This window comes from Prinia subflava, assembly GCF_021018805.1.
Source record: "Prinia subflava isolate CZ2003 ecotype Zambia chromosome W unlocalized genomic scaffold, Cam_Psub_1.2 scaffold_2cwr_NEW, whole genome shotgun sequence".
Classification (NCBI taxonomy): Eukaryota; Metazoa; Chordata; class Aves; order Passeriformes; family Cisticolidae; genus Prinia; species Prinia subflava.
The window spans coordinates 199,933-224,627 of record NW_026960607.1 but is presented as its reverse complement, the minus strand read 5'-3'; the positions used below and the strand labels follow the sequence as shown (position 1 = coordinate 224,627).

Genomic DNA, 24,695 nt, shown 5'->3' with positions numbered 1-24,695 from the left:
TTCTTTGGATGGCTGCAGCAGTGTGGAAAACTCCGATCGGACTCTGCAGTCCTGCTGATGACTTTCATGATGAGCTGATCACTTTAATAAAGAGCTGAATATTAATAAAGGCATATGCCCTGTTCTTTTCACTACTGTATCATCCTGTGTGCTGGGGCATCCCACAGCTAAGTGGTAAAGCAGATCAGGATTAAATCTAAACAATTTTTCTTGTTGCTAGTCTAGTTGCTGTGTGTGAGCAGATAAGATAAGGCCTGGCGCAGCGGAAGATCTCGGGATTGTAACGGAAAGACAGGAAACCTCCCCCCTCACCCTCTGAGCTGTGTAACTAACTCTGAGAACAATGTAGCCCCTCCAAACCCAGTAGTTTTCCACTAACCTCTAACCTTCCTTCCCCTCTGACGTAGTGAAGACCCCTTAGACTATATAACCCCATGTGGGAACCTAATAAATCGCCATTTGCCATCCACCACATTGGTGTATGCGCTGTCAATGGCCCGAGTGGCTCGAGGACGTCGAGCCGCCGTGCTAGCTCTTTGAGACCAGGTCGCCATTGCCTCATATCGAAGGCAACATTAGTGGTGCCGAAACCCGGGAGAAAAATGCTCGGGAATCGGGATTTTTGCCTGGACAGGAGCAGCGGCCGGGGCGGGACAAAAGGACTGACCCACGGCGGGGGAGACGTCCCTGGACCCGCAAGGATCATGGAGGTCATCGCGAAGGTCGTAAGTTTGATTCATAAACAGTGGGGAATTAAGTGTAAGCTCAGAGATTTTCAACTTGCTATGGCAAAATTATTAGAGCTGGGGGTGATAGACCGCCCAATAGATATACTCCATTCGGAGGTATGGGATAAGTGCACGGTTGCCCTGGCTAAGGATACGAAAGCCTCGGGCACCGCTAAAAGTCTCAAAGCGTGGGGAAAAGTCGAACAGGCTTTGAGCAAGGCGCTGGAGGAACAGGAGACCTGGAGCGCCGCACGCGTGTGTTTGCTAACTACACCCAAATCGGGAGTGGGTGCCACCACGCAAACGGCATTCGAACGCGATTTGTCCGAGGGCGGGGAGCTGCGGGAGCCAGGCGCGCTTCCCCGCTCCCGGAGCCCGAGCCCAAACCCCCCAGTGCCCTTAGAGAATCCCCCGACCCCTCCGCCGAAACCGCCGGGTCCCCCCCGCCCGCGGAACCTTCCCAAAAAACCGCAAGTCCCTTGTCCGGCTCTTCGCCGCCGGCCGGCGTTTCGGAGCCCGAGGCGCGGCAACGCGCGCGGTTCTTCTGGGAGGGATTGGCGGGTGAAGCCAGAGACGCTGAAAACGCGGCGCGGGAGGCACGGGCGGCGCCGCCACCATACGCGTTTGAAAATGGCGCCGGCGGCCGTGAGGAGGGGCGGGGTCCGGATGTCTTTGGCGGGGAGCCACGGGTATCCGATGATGCGCATGCACAGGAGAGAGACGGGGAAGAGGGAGAAGAGCGCACGCTCAGACAGGAGCTGCGGGCTTTGGCTGATACGTACGCGCGGCAGGAAGGGAGAGGGTGCATGCTCAAAGCGGCACCGGGGGCTACCGCGGGCGAGCACGCGCGGGAGAGCCGCGGGGAGAACGCATGCCGAGTGGCACCGCGGACCCCCATAAACGCGCACGCGCGGAACAGTGGCAGAGAGCACACGCCCCGTCGGGAGCTGCGTTCAACACTGTCACCTTTTAAGGAAGAAACCTCCCCCCGCGGGAGGCAGAGCAAGCCCAGGGGGTGGGAGCGGCACCACCCCGGAGGGGAGGGGCAGGGCCGGAGCCGCACAAAATGGCACCGCAGCCCGGAAGTGCGCTGGCAGTCCGCTTCCGACTCTGAGTCCAGCAGCAGCAGCTCCAGCAGCTCGGGAGAGCTGACGGAAGATGGCTGGGACTCAGAAACGGAAAGGGAAAAGCCGCTGCAGTTTAAAGCGAAAACGAATAAAGCTTTAGACCATTTTGGAAAGGGTCCGCAATGCGAGCCAGCCCAGCTTACTGACTGGGGAAAGATAAAAATAGCCTGTGCTGAATGGGCACCAGCGGCTGCAGTGAAGGTTTTCCCAGTGAGAGTTACGGGGCCAGAAGGTAATCAGCAAAGAACATATACACCGGTAAACCCCAAAGACATACAAACAATCGTAAAAGCAATCTCAGAAAAAGGGTTGAATTCAGCCATGGTCTCCACTCTGGTGGATGGCCTTTTTGGCAACTATGACTTGCTCCCTTTTGATATTAAACAAATAAGCCGCATGATATTTGATGGTGCGGGGATGATTGTCTTCAAACAAGAATGGAAGGACAACTGTACAAGTTTACTGGCTCAGTCTTCTGAAGCAGGGCAGCCACTGCATGACTCCAGTCTATCCAGGCTGATGGGAAAACATGACAACATGATAACCCCACAGCAACAAGCCACGAACATGCGGGCTGAGGAGGTCAGAGCCACCACCCAGGCTGCCCGGGAGGCCATTTGAGCTGCATCCCGAGTGGTGGCCAGGCCCTCTCCATGGTCCACCATAAAACAGGGTGAAAGCGAAAGCTTCACTCAGTTTGTGGATCGCCTTCAGGCAGCGGTGGATTCGTCCACCCTGCCCCCAGAGGCGAAAGGGCCCGTAGTAGCTGATTGCCTGCGGCAACAATGCAACTCAGTTACCAAAGACATTCTGCACTCCTTGCCAGCCGGAGCCAGCCTGGCCGACATGGTCAAACATGTAGCAAAAGAGGAGCAGCTGACACCCATCCAGGCAGCCGTCCGCACCCTAACCAGTGCCATGGCATGTTTCAAATGTGGCCAGGCAGGCCACATCGCAGTGAGCTGTCCCCAGCCAGCACAGCCATCCCCGGCAATGCCCCCGCTCCAAGCCCGTGCGAGAGGGCCCTGCTGGAACTGTGGGAAGAAGGGGCACCTTGTCAAAGACTGCAGGTCCCGGCCTCAGGGAAACGGGAAAGGGAGGGGGCGTGCGGGCCGCACCCAGCCTCCTCCCGCTGCGAATGCAAGGCGGCCCATCTATGCCAACCCCCAGTGGGGCGGGGAACCCTCATACCCCATGCCACCACAGGGGACAGCCGGTTTTGCACCCCCCACAGCGACACAATGGCAAGGTTTCACAACACCGCCAGCGGCGCCCTCGTGTCCACCACCACCGCAAGCCGCACCTGTGGCACAGGACCAGCAGGGGTCACCCCAGAGCGGGAGCCCTGGGTGGCCCTGGCCATGAAAATCGGGAAGGAGCCCCTGGTGATTTGGGGAACGTGCCGCCTTTATGGCAGCCGGGATCCCCACATCATAGGGCTTCCGTTTTGGGGGGACACGGGGTCTGACTGTTCGATAATCCCGCAAGCACACTTGCCCCGGCATTGGCAATTTAAAGAAGTACCCCCATTGAAAGGAGTGGGAGGGCAGACCCAGGCGTGGAGAAGCACCCAGTTGGTGGCTATAACACTCCACACAGAAAAAGGACCAGAACAAACTGTGGCAATCTACCCCTACATTTTGCAAAATTCACCACCCTTGATAGGAAGGGATGTCCTTGCCATGTTAGGAGTGAGAATTACAAATTTATCCTGAGGGCCACTGCCGTGCACCCACCGCTGCCAATCAAACTGACATGGAAATCGTCAGACCCTGTATGGGTTGAGCAGTGGCCCTTGTCAAAGCCTCGAATGGCAGCCTTACTGGAATTGGTCAACCGTGAGCTGCAAAAGGGTCACATAGAACCCTCCACTAGCCCCTGGAATACCCCTGTGTTTGTGATCCCCAAAAGGTCTGGAGAAGGCTATCGCCTCGTCCACGACCTCAGGGAAATGAACAAGACAACCAAATCTATGGGTCCCGTCCAGACACTGCTGCCCATGAACTCAGCCATCCCTCAAGGGCAGCCATGCGCAGTGCTGGACATCAAAGACTGCTTCTTTTCGATACCCCTGCACCCCGAGGACAAGGAACGGTTGGCCTTTTCTGTTGTGTTCCCGAACGGTGAGCGACCCAGCCTCCGTTTCCAATGGTGTATGTTACCCCAAGGTTTTGTGGACAGCCCTACGGTATGCCAGATCACCGTGGACAAAGCACTGATGCCAGTCCGACACTCCTACCCTGCTGCAACCATCATTCAGTACATGGACAACGTCCTCATCGCTGCACCATCAGCCAGCCAAGTGGATCATTTAGTGTCCACAATCACGGAAACTCTCCAGGCCAACGGCTTTGAGATTGCGAGCGCAAAGATCAAAAGAGGACCCTGCGTGACCTTCCTGGGGGTGGGAATCACAAATTCCTACGTGACCCCTCCCAAGGTAAAGGTCTGCCGAGATATCAAGACGCTCCATGACATGCAGCGACTTGTAGGATCTCTGCAGTGGCTTCGCAACATCATCCTAATCCCTCCCGAGGTCATGGACCCCTTATATGACCTCCTGAAAGGAAAGCACCCCTGGGAACCCAAAGAACTGACGCCACAAGCAGCGAGCTCCCTCGACTTCATCGAACGTCAGATGTCTAATGGCACACTTGCCAGGTGGAACCCAGGTGTGTCCCTTGATCTGTACGTCCACTTTACACAGAAGGGAGGAGTGGGAGCACTGGCCCAAGGACCTTCTGAGAAGGCCCAGCCGATCCAGTGGGTGGTCCTCGGAAGACCAGCTCGTGCATTTTCCCCAGGAGTCGAATGCGTTGCCAACATCATCATGAAAGGCAGGAAACTTGCCCTGAAACACCTGGGAATCGAGCCAACAAAAATCCACCTTCCCTTCCGCAAGCAGCTGACCACAGAGTCGACCGCAGCGTCGGAGCACCTGGCCCTTGCCCTCGCTGGCTTCGGAGGAGAAATCTGTTATGCCTCCAGACCACCTTGGACTCAGCTACTGACCATTGTCGACATAGACATGCCACCAAAGGTCATGGACCGTCCGCTGCCAGGACCGACAGTCTTCACAGACGCCTCTTCCACGACTTCCACCGCAGCGGCAGTGTGGCAGACAGGAGAACAGTGGCATTGTGTCAAAGCATGCGACCCCACACTGTCAGTGCAACAACTGGAAGCAACAGCTGTGGTCTTGGCGTGCGGACTCTTCCAAGATGAGCACCTCAACATCGTAACAGACTCCATATTCGTGGCAAGGCTCTGCCTGGCCATGTCAGGACCAGGTGTGTCAACATCTGCAGCAGCCACAATGCTGGAAGAAGTGCTCTCCTCGCGACAAGGCACCGTGTCTGTCATTCACGTCAACAGCCACAACCCAGTCAAGGGCTTCTTCCAGACCAGCAACGACAAAGCAGACGCTGCAGCAAAGGGAGTGTGGACATTGCAGGAAGCTCGTCAACTGCACGAGTCACTCCACATCGGAGCCAAAGCACTGGCAAAAAGATGCAGGATCTCGACAGCAGACGCGAAACATGTAGTGGCCACCTGCCCTCATTGCCAGAAGTCACCCCTGTGGACCAGTGGGGTCAACCCAAGAGGTCTCAAGGCCTCAGAAATTTGGCAATCAGACTTTACCCTATGTCAACTGCTGAAGCCTCGAGCATGGCTGGCAGTGACAGTGGACACTTACAGCGGAGTGATTGTGGCCACACAGCACCCCAAAACCAACTCTAAGGCCACAATTCAGCACTGGCTGACAGCTATGGCATGGCTTGGTATCCCCAAGCAAATTAAAACTGACAATGGCTCAAATTTCACCTCCAAACCTGTGCAAGATTTCGCCTCAAAGTGGGGCATCACTTTAGTGCAGGGCATTCCATACAATTCTACAGGTCAGGCCATAGTGGAGCGAGCCAACCAAACCCTCAAAGCCAGAATAGAGGTGCTGGCGAAGTCAGAGGGTTCCGCCAATGCCATTCCCCCAGGGGACCAGGCACGGCTGCTGGCAACTGCCTTGCTAGCACTGAATCAGTTCCCCAGGGGAGATGAAACAAACAGTCCTGCACAAAAGCACTGGACCACTCGAGCACTAGAGGAGGGCCCACAGGTTGTAATTAAAAATGAGCTGGGTGAATGGGAGCAGGGCTGGAGGTTGGTACTCACGGGAAGAGGGTACGCAGCTGTCAAAAGAGAGGGCAGAATCAAGTGGTGTCCACTTAAGTCAATCAAGCCTGATCTTCAGAATGAAACTAATGAAAACTGTGAGTTTCTATTTGCAGGACATGCTCGTGGGACGCCCCCGTAACGTGTACACCCCTGTTCCAGAGGGAAGTGACGAACCACCAAACCGCCCGGTAGCACCCAAGAGTCCCACACCGGTGAGACCCAGACAACAACGGTGTTTTTGTGTGATTTTGCTATTGGGGCTTGTCACCAGAGGGCAAGCCAGCTCACTATTACCCGCATCAACCTTTCAGATGGGTCCTACAACATCTTTCAGCTGACGTGGTGCTCAAAGAAACTACCACAGCGGGTAGCCCATCCATGGTGTTTAGGCTGAAAGACATATTCCCTTCACAAGCAGGATTCCCCAAATTCGGTGACTTATCATTGTGGCAAACCTATTGGTGTCCCGCCTCCAACCCAGGAAAAAGTTATTGCATGGACCCAAGTTATGGGTACTGTGGACGTTGGGGGTGTGAGACCATCGTGACAAGCGATAGATGGCAACCACAACAAGCAGATAAGTTCCTGCAAGTCACGTATGCACCACGTGGCTGTCGCGAGCCAAAATTTGCATCCAACAAAACAATATACACGCCCCGAGACGGGAGGAGACACACCTGTCAAAACTACAACATGACAATTTTGCAACCGGCCCACGCGAGTTGGGCCACGGGGAGAGTGTGGACGGTGGTTGCCCGCGTCTTTGGTCGCGACGTTTGGGTGAACCTAATGGTAATCAGACTCTTGCCATCCAAATCTCAATCAATTGGACCTAATCAAATTCTTACAGTAAACAGACCCAAGATGGAGACGACAACTAGTCCCAAAACCACTTCTACCACCCGTATCCCATTCAACTCAGTAGTCCCCTACCAAAAACCCAAACCAGCTCCTTATAATCCATTCCTTAACGTATTGAACGCCACCTTTCTGTCGCTAAACCAATCAGTCCCAAACCTCACAAATTCGTGCTGGTTATGTTACGATGCAAAACCCCCTTTCTATGAAGGTGTTGCCCTTGATGTTCCCTTTAGTTACTCAGCGGCCGTCAATCCACCCCAGTGCAGGTGGGACACTCCCCGCAGAGGAATCACCTTGAGTCAAGTCACAGGTCAGGGCAAATGCTTTGGCAGTGCGGCCTTGGCAAAAGAGAAAGGCAACATCTGCACAGAAGTTGTAAAGCCCGACAAAAAGATCAATAAGTGGGTGATCCCATCCGCGTCTGGGATGTGGGTTTGCCAGCAGTCTGGGGTGAGTCCCTGTGTGTTCCTTGACAAATTTGATGACTCTGCTGATTTTTGTGTCCAAGTTCTGATTGTTCCTAGGGTCCTGTACCACTCAGATGAAGAGGTGTACCGCCTTTATGAGGAACCTGGCCGGCTCCACAAAAGAGAAATAATAACAGGTGTAACTATTGCAGTGCTGCTCGGTTTGGGAGCAGCCAGCACAGCCACAGGTGTCTCAGCCCTTGTGACCCAACAACAAGGACTTTCCCAGCTGCAAATGACCATTGATGAAGACTTGCAGAGGACTGAGAAATCCATCTCCTTCCTAGAGAAATCAGTCTCCTCACTTTCAGAAGTTGTCTTGCAGAACAGACGAGGGCTGGACCTACTGTTCATGCAACAAGGAGGCCTGTGTGCCGCCTTGAAAGAAGAATGCTGTTTTTATGCTGATCATACAGGAGTCGTTAGAGACTCCATGGCAGAACTCCGAGATAGACTGGCCCAGAGAAAGAAAGACAGGGAAGCCCAACAGGGTTGGTTCGAGTCCTGGTTCAACCAATCGCCATGGCTCACCACCCTAATTTCCACCCTGATGGGGCCACTGGCAATGCTGCTTTTAGCCCTTACCTTTGGACCATGCTTGCTGAACAAGCTAGTTTCATTTGTCCAAACACGCCTAGAACGGGCCAACATTCTATTCGTAGAACAGCAACTATTGCTGTGAATGAAACTGTGAACACTGCCAGTCGTGAGATTTGTCTGATCTACCTCGCGAATATTTACTCAAGTTTTTCAAACCCCTTTTTCTTTTATTAAGTTACTACTTTGTACCTCATTTTAATGCCTATATTTTAACTACCTCATTTATTTGTGAGAGGAGGGGGGGAGATGTGTGTGAGCAGATAAGATAAGGCCTGGCGCAGCGGAAGATCTCGGGATTGTAACGGAAAGACAGGAAACCTCCCCCCTCACCCTCTGAGCTGTGTAACTAACTCTGAGAACAATGTAGCCCCTCCAAACCCAGTAGTTTTCCACTAACCTCTAACCTTCCTTCCCCTCTGACGTAGTGAAGACCCCTTAGACTATATAACCCCATGTGGGAACCTAATAAATCGCCATTTGCCATCCACCACATTGGTGTATGTGTTGTCAATGGCCCGAGTGGCTCGAGGACGTCGAGCCGCCGTGCTAGCTCTTTGAGACCAGGTCGCCATTGCCTCATATCGAAGGCAACAAGTTGCAACCCTATAGAGTTTGCTGTGGAGCCACAGAAATATTTTTATTGGCACAAAGAAGCACAGGGCACAAGTGTGGAAATGAGCAGCTTACAGCAGAACCATCTTCCTAAGTCCCACAACTCTCTTGTCATGACCTAATCATACTTAAAATTACGCATATAAATTAGCATCTTGGCAAGCATGGCTGCGTAACATAATGAGGCTTTTAACTGCTCTCAAACTGTACAGAGGATCAGAAACATTTAAAATGCACAAACGATCTTTCCATCAAACTGAACAACAGCAGCCAGACCCAGATTGACATATTTTAAGCTCACAGTAAGGTCAAATTGAAAAAAAAAAAACCCAAAGGGACCTCAAAAGACACAGTCCGAGAGTCTAGAAATTGCTATTTATGACTCAGATTTCCACTGAAGAATTCCTGGAATTCACCCTTGTTCCACTTTTCCTGGATCGTGCTTCCTATATTCTCAAGTTTTAAGATCTGCTGTGATTGTTATTGGGTTTTTTGTTCTTTTTTATCTTAACATTATTACAGTTTTCTAAAGTTTGAAATTACAAAAAACTCAATTAGTGAGTTAAACCCTTGCTGCCTGAGATTGCTCAGCAGCAGAGCGTGGAATTAAACCTAGGCATTATACAGTCTACAGCTTGGCTGGTGTTATAAATGCCAGGACAATTTATTACCAAATTCAATAATTTGGTTTATTAAAATTCAAATCACAAAATTTGGAATCAAATTACAGAATTTTAAGTAATAATAAAAAAACAAAACCAAACAAAACCCCACAAACAGCGACACTTACTTGACAGAATTTCTCCCGGGAAAAATGAGCCAAGGGTGACCCAGAGACACGGACCCTGGCCGTCGGTGTCTCTAGCTGGGTTCACGCCTTGCCCACCTAGAGGCTTAACTTAAATACCCTTAATTTCACCCTCGGCAGCCTTTCTCCCATTGTTTCCACTAAGCACCGGCCATTAACTTTGTTTATACTAAATCCCGAAAGGGTCCCCTGGCCCATTCAAATGCTAATGTCCAGAGTTAGTCCTTGCTGTGAGTAATTTAACCGTCGTAGAAGTGTGTGATGATTCCTCTGCACGTAGTATTTGATCAGTGGGAGTCCCTGCTTTGAGCCGTAGAAGTGTGTGATGATTCCCCTTGCACGTAGCATTCGATCAGTGGGAGTCCCGGTAATTTTCGCTGCACGTAGGCAGGGGTAGGTTGGTCCGTGTTCATTGTCTCATCAGTGCCTCGTGTTCTCACCTTCTATTTTTTTTTGGACCAGGGAGATCAGGAGAAATGCTTTACAGAAGTCCGTGAAACATGCGGGTTGAGCAGACACATACCTTTATACAATATATTACAGTTTCCAGTCTATAATTATTTATAGAACATGAATTAAATAACCCTATTTTCCACAATTGGCAACAAAGTGGAGTTCAGTATTTTTTCCAACTCTCCTATTCCCCTCACTAATCACTAAAGCGTGCCTCGTGGATAACTGTTGTGACTTTATGCTCAGTTTAGCTTCAGTTCTGTATCCTTCATTCAACTGCGACAGTGGTACCTACCCTTATTCTCTAATACCAGGTTACGCAATCAGATTAAAGAACCATCTGCAGCACAAACTGAAACTGCTCTATAATCGTGTTCCCGGCTCACGCAGAACTTTGGCTTACACAGGATCTGTGTCTCCTTGAATTATTCACCAGCCTCCCTGCTACTACTCTCCTTCTTCACGCTGGAAACGTGCAGCAAGCAATACGGTCAAATATGTCAGCGACTAAATCATTGCGCTTTGAGCACGCTCAGCTCAGATGCCGCTTCTGAGATTTAAAGGAATGTTTGCGGTAGTTCAAAGGGAAAGCAAAACCTCTCCCTTCCTTGCGCCTCCTTTGAATGTGCTTGAAAGGACAGCAGATCAGAGCTTGCTGCTTTTGCCACTCTGCTGTCAACAGCTGAATTGTTAAATGATTTAATGCCAATGCATTTATGTAGCTTTGTAAAGCCTCAAAACTAAAAATACCTGCTTTTGTCAAGTATTTTCAGAGTCTCTTTTACCTAGTCGTGTGCATAGCAAGGTCTTGGCTCATCATCAGCGAAAATAATTCTGCATTCTCAAGTCTTTCCTGTCCTTACAGTCACCTTTACTAACAAAAAGTCCTTTTAAATGATAAAACTGGAAACTCGCACTGTAAGTCGCCTTTGTCTTCAGAGGGCTTTGCCATAGGAACGCAGGACGGAGCCCTGAGTTCGTGTGTTGTAAAAGCAGCTCCAACAACGGCCGGAGCTTCGTTTGTTTTCTGCCGAGAGACACACGCTCGGCGACTGCGCTGCGGCCCCCGGGGAGCTCCCTCCCGCAGACGGAGGGGCAGGAGCGGCCGGACAGAGCGCGCCCGCCCGCCCTCTCCGGCCGGCGGGAGCCGCTGCCAACCATGGCCGACATTAAGGGGAAGAGAAAGGAGGCAGCGAGGCAGGGAAGGAAGAGGCCAAGACGGAAGGCAGGAGACAGACGATCCGGAACGAGCAGCCCGAGCAGTGCCGGCGTCGGCTACAACACTAAAGCGAGAAGAAGTGAGCGGGGGGGGAGCGAGCTGCTGCGGCACAGCGAGGCGCCGCCGAGAGCCGGGAGGAGGCGGCGGAGGCGGCCGGCCCGCGTCGCCGGGAGCGCGGGTACGCTCTCGGCCGCGCCGGCGGCAGCTCCGACCCGCGATACCCTGAGGGGCCGCCCTTTCACATCCCACGGAGGAGGCGCGGGAAGAGGGGGAAGAGAGAGGCTGACGCACGGGGCTTTTTAAAGGTGGGCTGAGCCGGTACTGCCGCTGCTCCCGGACAGCGGGGCCGGCCTCCAAGCGGGAAGGAAAGGGACTGGAGCGCGGGGCGGGAAAAAGAAGCAGCTGCCGCAGCGTATCCCGCCCCCCGCCGATGCCGCCGGCCGGGGCAGGAACTGCGCTTCCCGTGAGGCGGCGCGCGGCAGCCGGCATGCGCGGCCGGAGGCCGGGCGGCAGGTTGCTGTTGTTACATAGGAAACAGCTGAAGAGTCTCCGCATGACAAGGGGGGAAGGAGGAAGTGGGGTGGCCCGTGGGGTTCCGCCGCTCCGGTAGTCGCGGAGCTCGTCCTTTCCGTAACGCGTGGGCTGACCGCCCTTGAGGGCGGATTTGCGGCCCGGTGCCGCCGCTGAAGGGAGGCAGGCGGAGAGCGGGGGAGCTCCCCGCCGGGCCGCGGCGCCTTGCCAGGGAAGTTTGGTGCGGGGCGGGATCCCGCCGGCCGCGGCGGTGGCGCCGGGTATGAACGGCTTCGCCCCCGAGGTGACCCAGTGCGGGGCAGACCCCGCCGCCGCGGCGGTGGTGGGCAGTGCGGGCTCCGCCGTGGAGGTGCCGCCGCCGGCAGCGCCGCCAGGGCTGGGTCCGGCCGCTGCCGCGGGCTCGGCGGGCGGTGGGTGCGCGGGCGGCCCCGGGGCCGGGCAGCTGTGCTGCCTGCGGGAGGAGGGGGAGCGATGCGGCCGCGCCGCCGGCAACGCCAGCTTCAGCAAGCGCATCCAGAAGAGCATTTCGCAGAAGAAGGTGAAGATCGAGCTGGACAAGAGCGTAAGTCTGCGAGGGGAGGACGCGCCAGGGCAGCCGGCGGGGCGGGCGGACAAAAGCGGCCGGTAGGTCGCTGCATCTCTATCTTAGTTGGTTGGGGGACTTTTAATCAAGTTTAGTGGGGGAGGAGGGGTATTTGGCGGCGGGGAGGTGTTTGTTTCCCCTTCCCACCTCTTTTCCGTAGCGCGGCCGAGTTTGGCCGGCGCGGCAGCAGCACCGCCTGAAAGTCCTTCCGGGCGGGGGGCAGCGCCCGCCTTTCCTGCCTGCCCCTAGGGTCCCCTCTAGCCCCTAGAGCCTGGGCATCGGCTGCGTGTGCTCCCCTGCAGCCGGAGCGGGGGTAAGCGTGGCCGGGAAGCGCCGCTGCTCGCCGGAGCGGAGCCTGCATGGCTCCCGGCGCTCTAGTTTGTCTGTGCTGCTGGCGAGGGCCGCGCTCGCTGCCCCGCCTCGTGTTGCAGCGCCGCACGTCTCCCGTGCCGCTTTATCTTCCGCTCGGCAGCCATCGGGCCCCGCGCGGCGCGGCACGGCTGGGCAGAGTGGGGGCCGGCCGCCTTTCCGCGGGTGGGATGTCCGGAGACCGCCTGCCCTGGGCGGGTGCCGCCGGAGGGCAAGGCGGGCTGCAGGGTGGGGCTGCCGGCGGGAGCGCCCCGGACCGGGGCTGCGTGCGTCCCGAGGGACCCCGGGCCGACTCTGCAGCCCGGTCCCTAGCGCTGCCCCGCGCTCTCATTTACCCTTAAAGCACGCGGACCTGGGGGTTCTGGGCAGGTACGCGCCGAGATCTCCCAAAGAGTTCAGATCCCACGAAAGGAAAACTTGTTAAAAAGAAAGTAAAAGTAAGTGTGTTGCGGGACCACGCCGGGTAGTGGAAGTAAAACAAGGAGTGGAGGATATAGCTGGGGAAATGAGAGCCGTCTCTTAGCCGTGCAGAGAACAACTGGGAGCTTGTTTTTTGTTTGCGTGCCGCCCGGCCCCCGCGGTGCGATGCGCGGCCGCAGGGAGGCAGGGAGGGCTGTGCTGCGTGGCTCCGCAGCCTGGCACGGCTACATCGGCCGATTGCAGCATTTCAGCGAGCTCGGAGCCCTGCCGGTGGCAGGGAGCTGCAGCGCTGCACACTCTCCGTTTAGAAGAAGCCGGTAGAAAAGCTTCCTCAACCCAGTTAATGTGGCTGTGAGTGCTTAGGGGTTGTCTGTCTATGTGTGCTTTAGTCTGGGTGATACGCTGCATGCGTTTGATTGAAAGATGCCGTTTTATTCTTCTAGGCAAGACATCTGTACATTTGTGACTTACACAAAAATTTAATTCAGAGTGTGAGAAATAGAAGGAAGAGGAAAGGCAGCGATGATGATGGTGACTCACCAGTGCAAGACATCGACACTCCAGAGGTAGCTAAACAGTTGATTTTTTTTCCCGACTTGTTGTGTTAAGCCTCTTAATGACACCGAGTGTGCACCAACACCACTCTCCCGCTTTTACAGCTTACCTTACATGTGGGAAAGGGAAGATTCTTGATTTGCACTGTTCTTAATATAACAGAATGTCACTGAATTTTGTGGCATGTTTTCTGATTAAATGGTGCAGAGTACAATGAACAAGAGTCTCTGTTTTTAAGTGTCTGATGGTTCTCAGAAATCTGCTGTTTTCAGCTTTCTTCTCCTTAGTGCTTACTCTTGTCAGTGCTTTGCCACATACCATCGAACTCTTATCTTTTGCAGGACTTGACAACCCCAAGGGAATTGCACACAGTGCCTGAGATATAAATGCTTCTCTGTCCTGTCTCTTCAAACCTTTCTTTTGCGCTAAATGTATTGCAGATGGCTCTTGGCAATTACTCCATTGCCTTAGTCACCTTAAACACTGAGAGTTCAATGAGGATAGCTTTGTTTCTGCCCCACTGTGGAGGGGGAAGAGCCATTTGGGCAGCTCTGAAGGAGTGGAGTAGAGAAATAGAGTGTCTTTTCAACTTTTCTCCACTGCACGCCAGTGAAGTCTGACCCATTAAAATAAGGGAACCAGAGCGTTCAACTTTTTTCATAGTATAATGGGTTAGTCTTGAACGTAAGGCCCTCTTTCCATACATGTGCTCTGGGTTATTTTGGTTATTTCTGCTACAGCGTTGCTTAGCAGGTGCTCCACAGTGTGTTAATTTTGAGCAGAAGCTGTTATTCCTACGTGGTCCCTTCTGAAAGGGATTGTTAAAACATTCATCAGAAATTACTCTGTAAGTTAATTTAATGGCATCCCTATGGTCAGCATCTGTAGATAACAGCAAGTGAAGAAACTTTGTGCAGGAATGTTGCTATGGTTTTCGGACGGCACAGAAATAACAACATGACTCTCCATGATGGTAAAGATGAGAGCAAACTTTATTCTTCTAAATTCTACTTTTATAGAGTAGTTCGGTACAAAGAACATGATTGGTTATTCAGCGTCTACACTCTTTTGTAAATATTTCTTTCCAGTAAACATGTTGGAAAAACACCACCTGCAGATAGTTTCTCACTTCCCAAGGTTTGTTTGAATTCCTCTTTAAGATTTCTCAGGCTAACATGAGAAAGTTGCTCGCCTGCCTTTCACACAGACAGTAGCAGAGCCTGAAGCCTAAATTCAGACCAATGTCAGGCCCACATCTCCCCCTTTTAGTTTTTGCTGAGGGCGACGTCTGTGTCTGTGTCCTCTCCTGCAGGGCCCTTGCAAGAGAAAAAAGACAAACATGACACCAGAAGTCCCATTAGTAATCAACCAATTACTAAACAGAACTTTCATTGGGCACCAACTTAAATGGTCAGGGAAGTTCTGTGGCATTTGGTGTTGACCCTTCATAACCATGTCCATGCACCAGCGTCAAGCTTAGCTATTTACTAATTCTAATACAGAAAAAAACAAAACATCATTAGCCTGCTCAAAAATGGCAGTCTAATTTGTCAAGATCTATCACTCTAGGAATCATCCTTTCAGATAACAAGGGCTTTTTCTGCCTTTTAGCAAAGGACAGTGGTCCTTGCATTACACCTGCAACCGCAAACTGATTTAATTTTCCAATTATTTGGACAACCTGAGTTGACCCTTTTTTTTTTTTTTTTTTTTTTTTTTTTTTTTTTTTTTTTAAATGCAAAAATGCATGTGATGTTTGAAAGGGCAAAGACCCATTGCAGGATGTGCAGGACTGGACCACTGGTCACTCAATTGGCCCATGATACCTGTAGGATGTCACCTAGAAAGAAAAAAAGAATAATAAAATTAATAAAAATATCAATAAAAAGATATCTGACTCCAAAAAAAATCTACATGATCCCAAAGACCAGAAAGGCAAAAACCACAAAGTGAAATAACAGCCCTTAATAACTACAAAACATACACCGAAGGCACGTGAAATATTACCTAAAATACAACTACATCTATGTAGGAAACTTAAATGAAACATCTACTATAAAATTAAAACACATGAAAAGAAAAAGTCCATTGAGACAAGATTTTGATCCTTAGCATCACTGGATGTCTTCTTGAAGTCTGAAGCAGGGAGTGACTCGAGGAAGATCGATGAAAACAGGACCATGCTGCTGACACAGGACTTCTGTTGTCTCCATAACTTCCAACCACATGGTCATCTTTGCAGTCTATATGACAGCCACTAAGGCTATGCAATGTCCCTTTTCACTCCTCAAAGGTGATGGGTAACACGACTGCTGAACCTGCTAATGATAAAACACAGGCACATCTTCTCCTTAAGTTAACAAACTTGTCAGGCTCCACTGCCCTAAACTGATAACTTGTCAGACTCCATTGTCTAAATTCAACATCCAGGTTTCAGAATTACTTTTTCTTCAGGTTCATAACATAAATGTTACATTGTTGCATGTTATCTTTTTGATAATAATTTTGATCAGCCCAGGAACTGCAAAAGCTGAAGTGCTTCTTTACCAGTGAGATCCTGTTCATCCTTCCCGGGCAGGAATTCCAGGTTCACCTCAAAGATCAATTCAGCTATTATATTTAAAGGTCAAATTGTTGAGTCAAATAACTCATGTAATTTCTTGCTAAAACATCTGGGCAAATAGGCAATTCCCATCCAGAGAGAGCCAAGGCATGGCCAGTGTCCAGCTCTAACTGCAGAGGAATCCCTTACACCAATTTTAAAAACAAGCTTCTTAAAAATCTTATAATAAGAAACTAATATGGTAATTGACACCTCCTAAATTTGTCAGGGTAGAGATGCTCTGAGCTCAGCAGGCTCTTGAGATGGTCTGTGACCAGGATTGGAACCGCATCCCAAACCGTCAGGACAGAGGAGGCATTCTTACAAACTCAGATAACCTTGTCTGGAAATCTGAAAATATTTAGAAAATCATGAATGCAAAACTAGCATAGACAGCTAGAAAACAAGAAAAAATTCTTGGGTGACACGTGTCTTACAGGCAATTATAGACAAATAGCAAAGTACATGAGAAGAAGAAGCAGAAGCAGCAGCAGTGGCAGCCGGCTATAGAACTGTGATAACTTTATCATATCAATGAATTCACATCAAATATCTTAAAAACTGAGATAACACTTAAAACATAACTGATGGTTATACTGTAGAATTATTAATAATACTTGTGTTATCTGCGAAAGGCAACAAAGGTTGCTTATTTGTTTTTTGTATTTCTTGTCATTTTTCTTCTATTATGAACAGGCATTTAAGGCTCCAATTCTGTTCACAGAGACTCCTTGAGAAGAAATGTTTTGAGGGAGGGGGGGAGGGAAAAACCCAAACAAAAATCAACTGTCCCTCTAAAAGGAAAAGCTTCTGCTCACCTCAAAGGCGACGAAGCTATTTGGCCCTGCCCTGAGTGGGGCTTTGGGGGCTCAAGGGCCCCAGGGCCACCCCGCGGAGCTGGGGGAAATCCAAACAAACGTGGCCCCCATTTTTCTGTAAAGGAAAAAGCTTCTGCCTGCCTTAAAGGCGGTGAAGCTATTTGGCCCTGCCCTGAGTGGGGCTTTGGGGGCTCAATGGCCCCAGGGCCGCTCCGCAGAGCTGGGGGAAATCCAAACAAACGTGGCCCCCATTTCTATGTAAAAAAAAAAAAAAAATTCAAGCGAAGCAACTCCTACAGCATTATCCGCTGTCTAGAGGAACGGCAAGTTCCTCGTGCCCTATTCGCAGTCAGCCGCTCGGCCCGCAGGGAAGGAGTGGGGGAGCGAACCCCGCCGCTCATGGCGGGGGGAAGGGGGAAAAGGAGCGAGGAGACCGCTCCTCGGTTCCTATGACGACTTGCTGTGCAAATTCACGCGGGAAGGAAATGAAAACAGCGATGAAGTGTGTGCCGGCGGGGCAGTGGCCGCTGGCCCCTGTTCTCATCGCTACTGCACACGGCGGGAGAAAACCTCCGCCGGGGGGGGGAAACGGGGAGGGGACAACGGAGCGGGGCTCGGCGGAGCTCAGCCCGCCGCCGCCCTGCCGCCGCCTGTCTCAAGCAGAGAGCCGGTGGCCCCCCTCACCGCCCTGGGGGGAAGGGGGGGGGGGACGAAGAGGCAAAGCTGCTCCAAGCCGCCCGTCTCAGCGGCACCGCGCGGGGAAGGGACCTGCGCGCCCGCCCGACCCGCGCGCCTGTGGGGAGGGGGCGAATCCGAGTACGGAAAAACGAGAGAGAGAGAGATTTTGCAGCCGCTGCAGCGCCCTGGAGCAGGGCGGGAGAAAAACCGAGCGAGAGAGAGAGAAGGCAGGGAGATCGCATCCGTGCTGCCATGCCTGTCTCACCGCACCCCCCCACACCCGCACAAGGGAAAGAACAAAGTTAAAACACAGAGACACAAAGAAAGACAAGTCCTAAACTCACACAGGCAATCATAAAACAAGCACAGGTAACGTTAAAAGCATAAAACACTCATAAAGTGAACTTTTCGCCCTGAACACACAGAAGGATACAGAGGGATCAAAGGTTTTCGATCCCGGTCCCGTCCGCAGGCCAGATGCTGGGCCACGCCGAGGAGGAAAGGATCGTTGTGTCACACTCTGGGTCGGAATCTGACCAGCTGTATCTTGGACGGGCTAGCATCTTTTAAAGTCACGGTACAGACTAGTCGCAGTGGATGATAGCGCAGGAACCACTGCCAGCCATCCGTGGTATGAAGAAAGGAGAAAGAAAAGCCAAGGAAGCGCCGTCTCTGCCGGCCGGGAGAGGCTTACAGACGCTCGCTTTGATCTCGGCCAGACAGAACCGAAAGAGGTCGGGGGAGCGCTGGGCAAGCTGTCGGCAGCGAAGAATTCCAGCTGCTCTTGTCAGGAAAGGCACAAGCTGTCCTCTCTCAGGAGAGGGGTTCCCCAGGTTTTTCTGGAACCTCTGCCCGGCTGTCTTTTCTAGAAATTAAAGTCCAGCTGTGCTGGGTGCCGTCCGACCTGCTGTCTTTTGGCAGGATTGATCTTTTTCCATGGTCAGCAGGACCAGCATTCTTTAGAAAAAACGTGGAGATACTTCGCTTACCTCTCTGAGGAGGCAGGTAGAATTTTCAAGCTTTGCTGCATGAATCAGTCCTGGCTGCGCTGAACTTCTTCGAAAACGTCAGGTCACCAGATGTTGCTATGGTTTTCGGACGGCACAGAAATAACAACATGACTCTCCATGATGGTAAAGATGAGAGCAAACTTTATTCTTCTAAATTCTACTTTTATAGAGTAGTTCGGTACAAAGAACATGATTGGTTATTCAGCGTCTACACTCTTTTGTAAATATTTCTTTCCAGTAAACATGTTGGAAAAACACCACCTGCAGATAGTTTCTCACTTCCCAAGGTTTGTTTGAATTCCTCTTTAAGATTTCTCAGGCTAACATGAGAAAGTTGCTCGCCTGCCTTTCACACAGACAGTAGCAGAGCCTGAAGCCTAAATTCAGACCAATGTCAGGCCCACACAGGAATCTGTGCCTTTAGACACGAGGTTTCAGTCTGGAGGCTCTGGATAAGAGGATTTTAGGAGACTGAAAGCAGTTTGATGCTGGATGGTATTGTCTGTTAAATATCTGAGATTGTTTCTTGGAAAGTTCTTTGTAAAGCTAGTGCTGTGAGTGATTTTAGGTAGCTCTCTGACACTGTGTAATTGCAGCTCTCTTGGAAGCCTATTTTGTGTTCTTATGCCAGGATTATAAAACATGTAACAACTGACAGATATCTCCAGAAGAAGAAAACAAGCGTGTTTTTTTTTCTTAACAGTATTATTACAAAAAGAGAAAACTGGGAACTGTTTTTGAGGAGTGTCAGCTGGCTGTTTGGGCAAGGGCAGTGTGTTCATTCCTTGAAATTACTGTATGCCTTAGATACCTGTTTGCCCTTGACCACCTCTACTTTCAATGATTACCCAGTTTGCTAAGGAAAAAAGTATAATTCTTCTGAGGAGTTGTAAGGCCCTCCTTCTTCCATCTCAGTCGTGACCATCTTTACTGGTTGGAAATGATTCCTACAGGAGAAAAAGAAACTCCTTTGGTACTGTTAGCTTCTGGGATGTTGGAGTCCATTTTTCCATGGATCCTCCACAGAGAGTGAGAAGTGCAGGGATTGAATTAAAACCTTTAGAAAAATTAGAATATATAAAGCTACACACACATAAAGTAGAGATTTATGCTTCAGCTTTAGGCTTCACATACCCTAAGTGCCTAATTGTTAGTGTAGAAGTACAGAGCTTCAGGCCTAGTGATAGAGTTTAGACATAACAAAAATAGAGTACTGTTTATAATTTTTGGTATGAATTTTATGCAAATAAGATAAAGTTTCTCACGTATGCTAAGATAGAGTTTTTACGCACAATAAGATAGAATTTTTACGATAGCAAGACAGTTTTTGCACTGATAGATATGCTATATGCGTAGGTTTTTGATACTGCTTTTCGTAGTTTTTTGTAGTTTTACGAACTTAGAAAATTGCACCTAGATTGGGTAGTGTGTAGATAAAGATATGAATATGCATTTGTAACTTATGGATAAAAAGCCTCTGGGTTGGAAGTGGAAGGATCGATCGATCAATCCGATCTATCGATCCAACCTTCACCTCCTGCAGCCTGAGGAAGGAGCCCTGCCAGGGAGCCGAAATGGAATGCTGAAGGTACCATCTATTGTAGTCTTTGTCGCTTGAGATCAGAGCCCTGGGGTCCCATCCCTTCCTTTTCCCCCTGCGGCACTAGCCCCGGAACTCTGTTTGGGGCTGCTGAGGACTCTGCGAGAGTTCGGGATCCCGGGACCCCTTCCTGCCACTGCAATCCCTGCGGCCGGGAGCCCTGCTTGAGGTCTAGAATTGGAAATTGTCTTATCCTAAGGTTAGAATGTTATGTTAAATTCCATGTTAAGACTTTTGTTTATTCTGATATTTTATTTCTAAGACTTTATACTCATAACTGATTGTAAGACTGTAAGACTGCTCATTTAAGACTCTCACACCTTCAGACTTATACTTTCGTGTAATAAGCAACTCTGTATAAGACCTTAAAATGTTCTTAGACCTTTAAGACCTATTAACCTGTAGAAACAGCCCCAGCACTGGGGCTTGGTGAAAAGCTGCTGTTCTTTTGCATGATGCTGCAAGGGTGACTTCCCCACTGTGACTTTGGAAGTAGAATTCAATGCCATGTAAACTTTGGAAACACCAAAGGATACCATCCTTTATCTTGCAAGGTGATGTCACTTCAAGTCTGGCCAGGTTGCCAAGTGTGCAGTAGCACTGCTGTTTTAAGTGTTCTGCAGTGAGGCTGTTAAATAAAAGTGAATGCCTTCATCAATCTTTAATGCAGTGAAGTTAGAGAATGCTGTTGTAATTGCAACTGACCTAATAGAATTTCTCATTCAGCCTGCTTTCTGAGCTTGCTTTCCTATTCAGTCATCTGATTAAGCTCTCTTAGATTGTCAGGGCGGATGGGAGCATAAGCTGTTGTTGGGAGAAGTGACTGATCAGAGTACATAGAATTCAAAACTGACCCAGTACTGGATTAAGGCTGTGTATTTGTATCCCTGAGAGGACTTTGTGTAATTCTCTCAACTGTTGACTGACACTGAGAAAGAGTTTTGGACATTTATGCCCATGCACATAACTCCTGCATTTTGCTTGTGTAGCAGGGTGCAGTTGTTTTCCTTTGTCACCTCAAGCCAAGAACACTTGTGCTCGAGACTGTCCTGATTCTAACATGTGCTCTTTCATGGTGCAGATGTGCTGTGTCTTGTATGTAATCTGCATAAGATATAATGGCTGAAATCACAATAGAGGGGCGGGCATCCTTTGGATCAGCATCTTCATAGATGTTATATGAAAGTTGCTATTGGGCTTTGTGTTATCGTGCTGGAACTGGGAAGCAAAAAGAAAACCCAGAATGGATGAAAGTACAATAGTGAGTTCGAAATACCGTCCACAGCTAAAGAGAGGTAGAGGCATGCTCAGTAACAACAAAACACTCTTAAACGGAACTGGGCTATTTTCCTTTCTGCTGGAAGGTGCAGGGTGGAGTTTGTTTTTTGTCAAAATGACATCTGCTGAGCTGACTGTTTACACTTGCATATCTGTGATTTTCCAAAATGTTTTTGCGAGGCAAACTATTAATGATTGATTTTTTTTCAGTTATATTAGATTGTTTTCTTCCCCCTCTTTTTTTCTAGGTTGATTTATATCAGTTACAAGTAAACACACTTCGAAGGTACAAAAGACACTTCAAGCTACAGACCAGACCGGGACTTAACAAAGCGCAGCTTGTTGAAGTATGTATGAGTGTTTCCCATAATAGAAAATGCAACTCGCTGTGGCATGTGGTTTTCTATACACTGTGATCCTTGCGTAAAGTGCCTATATAATCTGGATTTTAGGAGAACAAAAGGGAGCTGCTTATCTAGCTTCCTTCATTGGCCACGGGTCCTAAGCCAAGTAAATCAAAAGTAACTTTCCAGAGAAGGGACTCTTAACTTCTAAAAGAAGTGCTTGCTGCTTAAAAGCAGTGTTGAGCTGGAACAGCAAGATGATCTTCATGCCCCTGAATATCATGGAATCATGGATTTATTCTGTCTGTGCATCAATCACAGCTTCACCTGAAATGTTCTGCTGAAAAGAACTAGAAACTGAGAGGTGTCAGTGAAGTTCTGGTAAGGTTCAGACTTTGCTTTAAAAAACTAGTTACTGCAACCATAGGTTTCTGTATATGTTGAGTACAGAACCCTGAAAAAACATGCTTCTATTGATAATTCTGTTAAAACCCCTGGAATCTGCTGTCAGAAAACTGGAATTGTATGGAATTTACTGTTTGTAAAAGTGCTGAAGCTGCGTGTCAGTACAGCTGTATGTTAGCATCTTTGCTTCGCATGACTGCAATTTTAAAGGAATTCTTTAGTGCTGCAAAGGTGCAGTCACAGCATATTGATGTAAGTGGAAGAGCTGGTGATCTTAACAGGGAAGGTATAGCTACTGATTTTTCACTTCTGTGCAGTGATACATTTAGCTGTATTTAAGTGCAGACACTGTTTTCATCTCTCCTCAATCTGTGTGGATTAAAAGCAATGCTCTTAAAGGTATGGGTGATCTCAAGGCTGAACTGTAAAATAATAGTCCTGCTGCCACTAGGTGTGAGAATGCAAAATCAGTCTTCCATTTTCTTATATGTAGGTTAGCTCTTGAATTAGCAGGACTGTGATTTGAGAAAGCATAAGCAGATTTTGTTCTGCAAAACTGGTGTTTTGAAGGGTCTGCTGTAGGTGAATTTCATATGATACTTGCACTAGGTTATTCTAGTGCTGCATGGTATGCATGGGCAAAGCTGCTTCTGCCACATGCTTGATTTGACTGACCTGCAGGTATTTGTGAGCCACAGCTACAGAGCTTCCTTAATATACTGTACACTGGATTCCATGTAATCTGTCCTAACATACCATGGACACTGCTCTAGCTGTTACAGAAAGTTTACTTCAAATTACTGTGTCAAACTGCTTCTCTGTGAATGCTTTTGGGGTAGAGTTTAGAAAGCTTCCTAACTTTTTATTTAGGCTAAACATTTATTCTTATATCCTGTGGTGCTTAAGTGAGTAGTCTCATGTTTTTCACTTCATAATTTTAATTACCAATCTGTCCAAAAAGCCAGAGAACAGACTCAGTTACAATGTTTTGCAACTTTCTTTTAAAGCTGGTGTTCATTTTGATGAAGGGAAAGTGCTGAAATGACAAGTGATTCAAGAACTACTTACAGATTGTCATATTTCAACGGTTACAGCATGGTGAATTTTCATAGATAGCTCTGTTTTGAAGAGCTGAATATTCAGTTATAGTTCTTTGATAAATCTTGTGTTATGTTAGATGTTTCTGTATGTGATTTGATGCAGACACCACCTCCCAAGCTGAGTGGTGAGCAGTAGCCTCTCATAACTGTGCTGTCACTGTTGATATTCTGTAGTCATTACCTGTTATATTCAAACTTTAACTAAACAGATGTAATGATAGTCCCATGATTGTTCTGATAGCTTTGAGGGGTTTTTTCCCTGAAAAATTCTCAACTTGTTACTTTGGAAATTAGGGGTACAATCTGCTACATTTAGTTCACAGTTATCAGTAAAATGGTTACTGTTTACCTTTCCTTGACTACTAAAGACATCTGAAGAGAGGCATCATTTCCTCTTTTTGTAAGCTTCTTAATCAGTCCTTTAAATTTTATTGTGGTACGTTTAAATTTGAATCTTCAGGTTTTTGCATGTAAGAGTGATTATTTTATTTCCTTGCATTCTTCCTTTATAGATAATTGGCTGCCATTTTAGGACAATTCCAGTGAATGAAAAGGACACCTTAACATACTTCATCTACTCGGTGAAGAATGACAAGAACAGACCAGATCTAAAGATGGATAGTGGGGTTCATTAGGCAGAAAAGATTGGGACTGAGACTCAGGCTGCTAATCAAAAGACTGAGGTTTTGTTGATATACAAAAGCTTTCTTTGTAACTTTTTCTCCTGAGAGAGTTTGCCTGTTTTATTTTTCATAACCTTGCTGATTTGTTTGAAAACCATCTCTTATGAAACAAATTTCCTCAGCAAAAGTATTTTAAATAAATATCACAGATATTCTTGCTCAAATGGGTGTGTCTTTAATTTTAATGAGTTGGACTTGATGATCCTGACGAGTCCCATCCAGCTCAGCATATTCTATGATACTATGATACTTGTACCTAATAGTTAAGCTTTGATGAACTATGTAATAATATTAAAATATTTTTCAATTAAAATGTGCCAAGGATATATTTCTAAATGTACCTCAAGTGCTCATGATGCAATGCCTTTTAAAAAAAGCTGTAGCCGACTTGACAATAGTTTTTTTTCCCTATGGTAAAAGGCTTTAAGTGTCAGTTGTGTTCTTAGCTGGGCAGGAATGGCTGAGTAACACTTTTTTTTTTCCCCTTTGGAAACAAGAATTGGAGGATTTTCTGATTTGTTTATTTGTTTTGTCATTGCGGAGATGCATGCTTCCAAGCACTGAGGCCTTCCTGCCCCTATATTAAAATGGAAAAAAACACAGCTCTCGAATTTCAAAGCTGTAAGTACAGATGAAGAGACTGCTGCAGCTTACTGTGCTGAGAAATCCTT

General features: G+C 48.9%; 1 protein-coding gene across 1 annotated transcript; it reads left to right on the top strand.

Moving 5' to 3' along the window:
* The first annotated feature begins 11,541 nt into the window (after positions 1–11,541).
* SAP30 (Sin3A associated protein 30) lies at positions 11,542–24,188 on the top strand. Its single transcript, XM_063424240.1, has 4 exons — positions 11,542–12,141; positions 13,395–13,517; positions 21,741–21,839; positions 23,854–24,188. The coding sequence occupies exons 1-4, from the start codon at positions 11,842–11,844 to the stop codon at positions 23,974–23,976; spliced, it is 645 nt and encodes a 214-aa protein (XP_063280310.1). The 5' UTR covers positions 11,542–11,841; the 3' UTR covers positions 23,977–24,188.
* Positions 24,189–24,695: the final 507 nt, after the last annotated feature.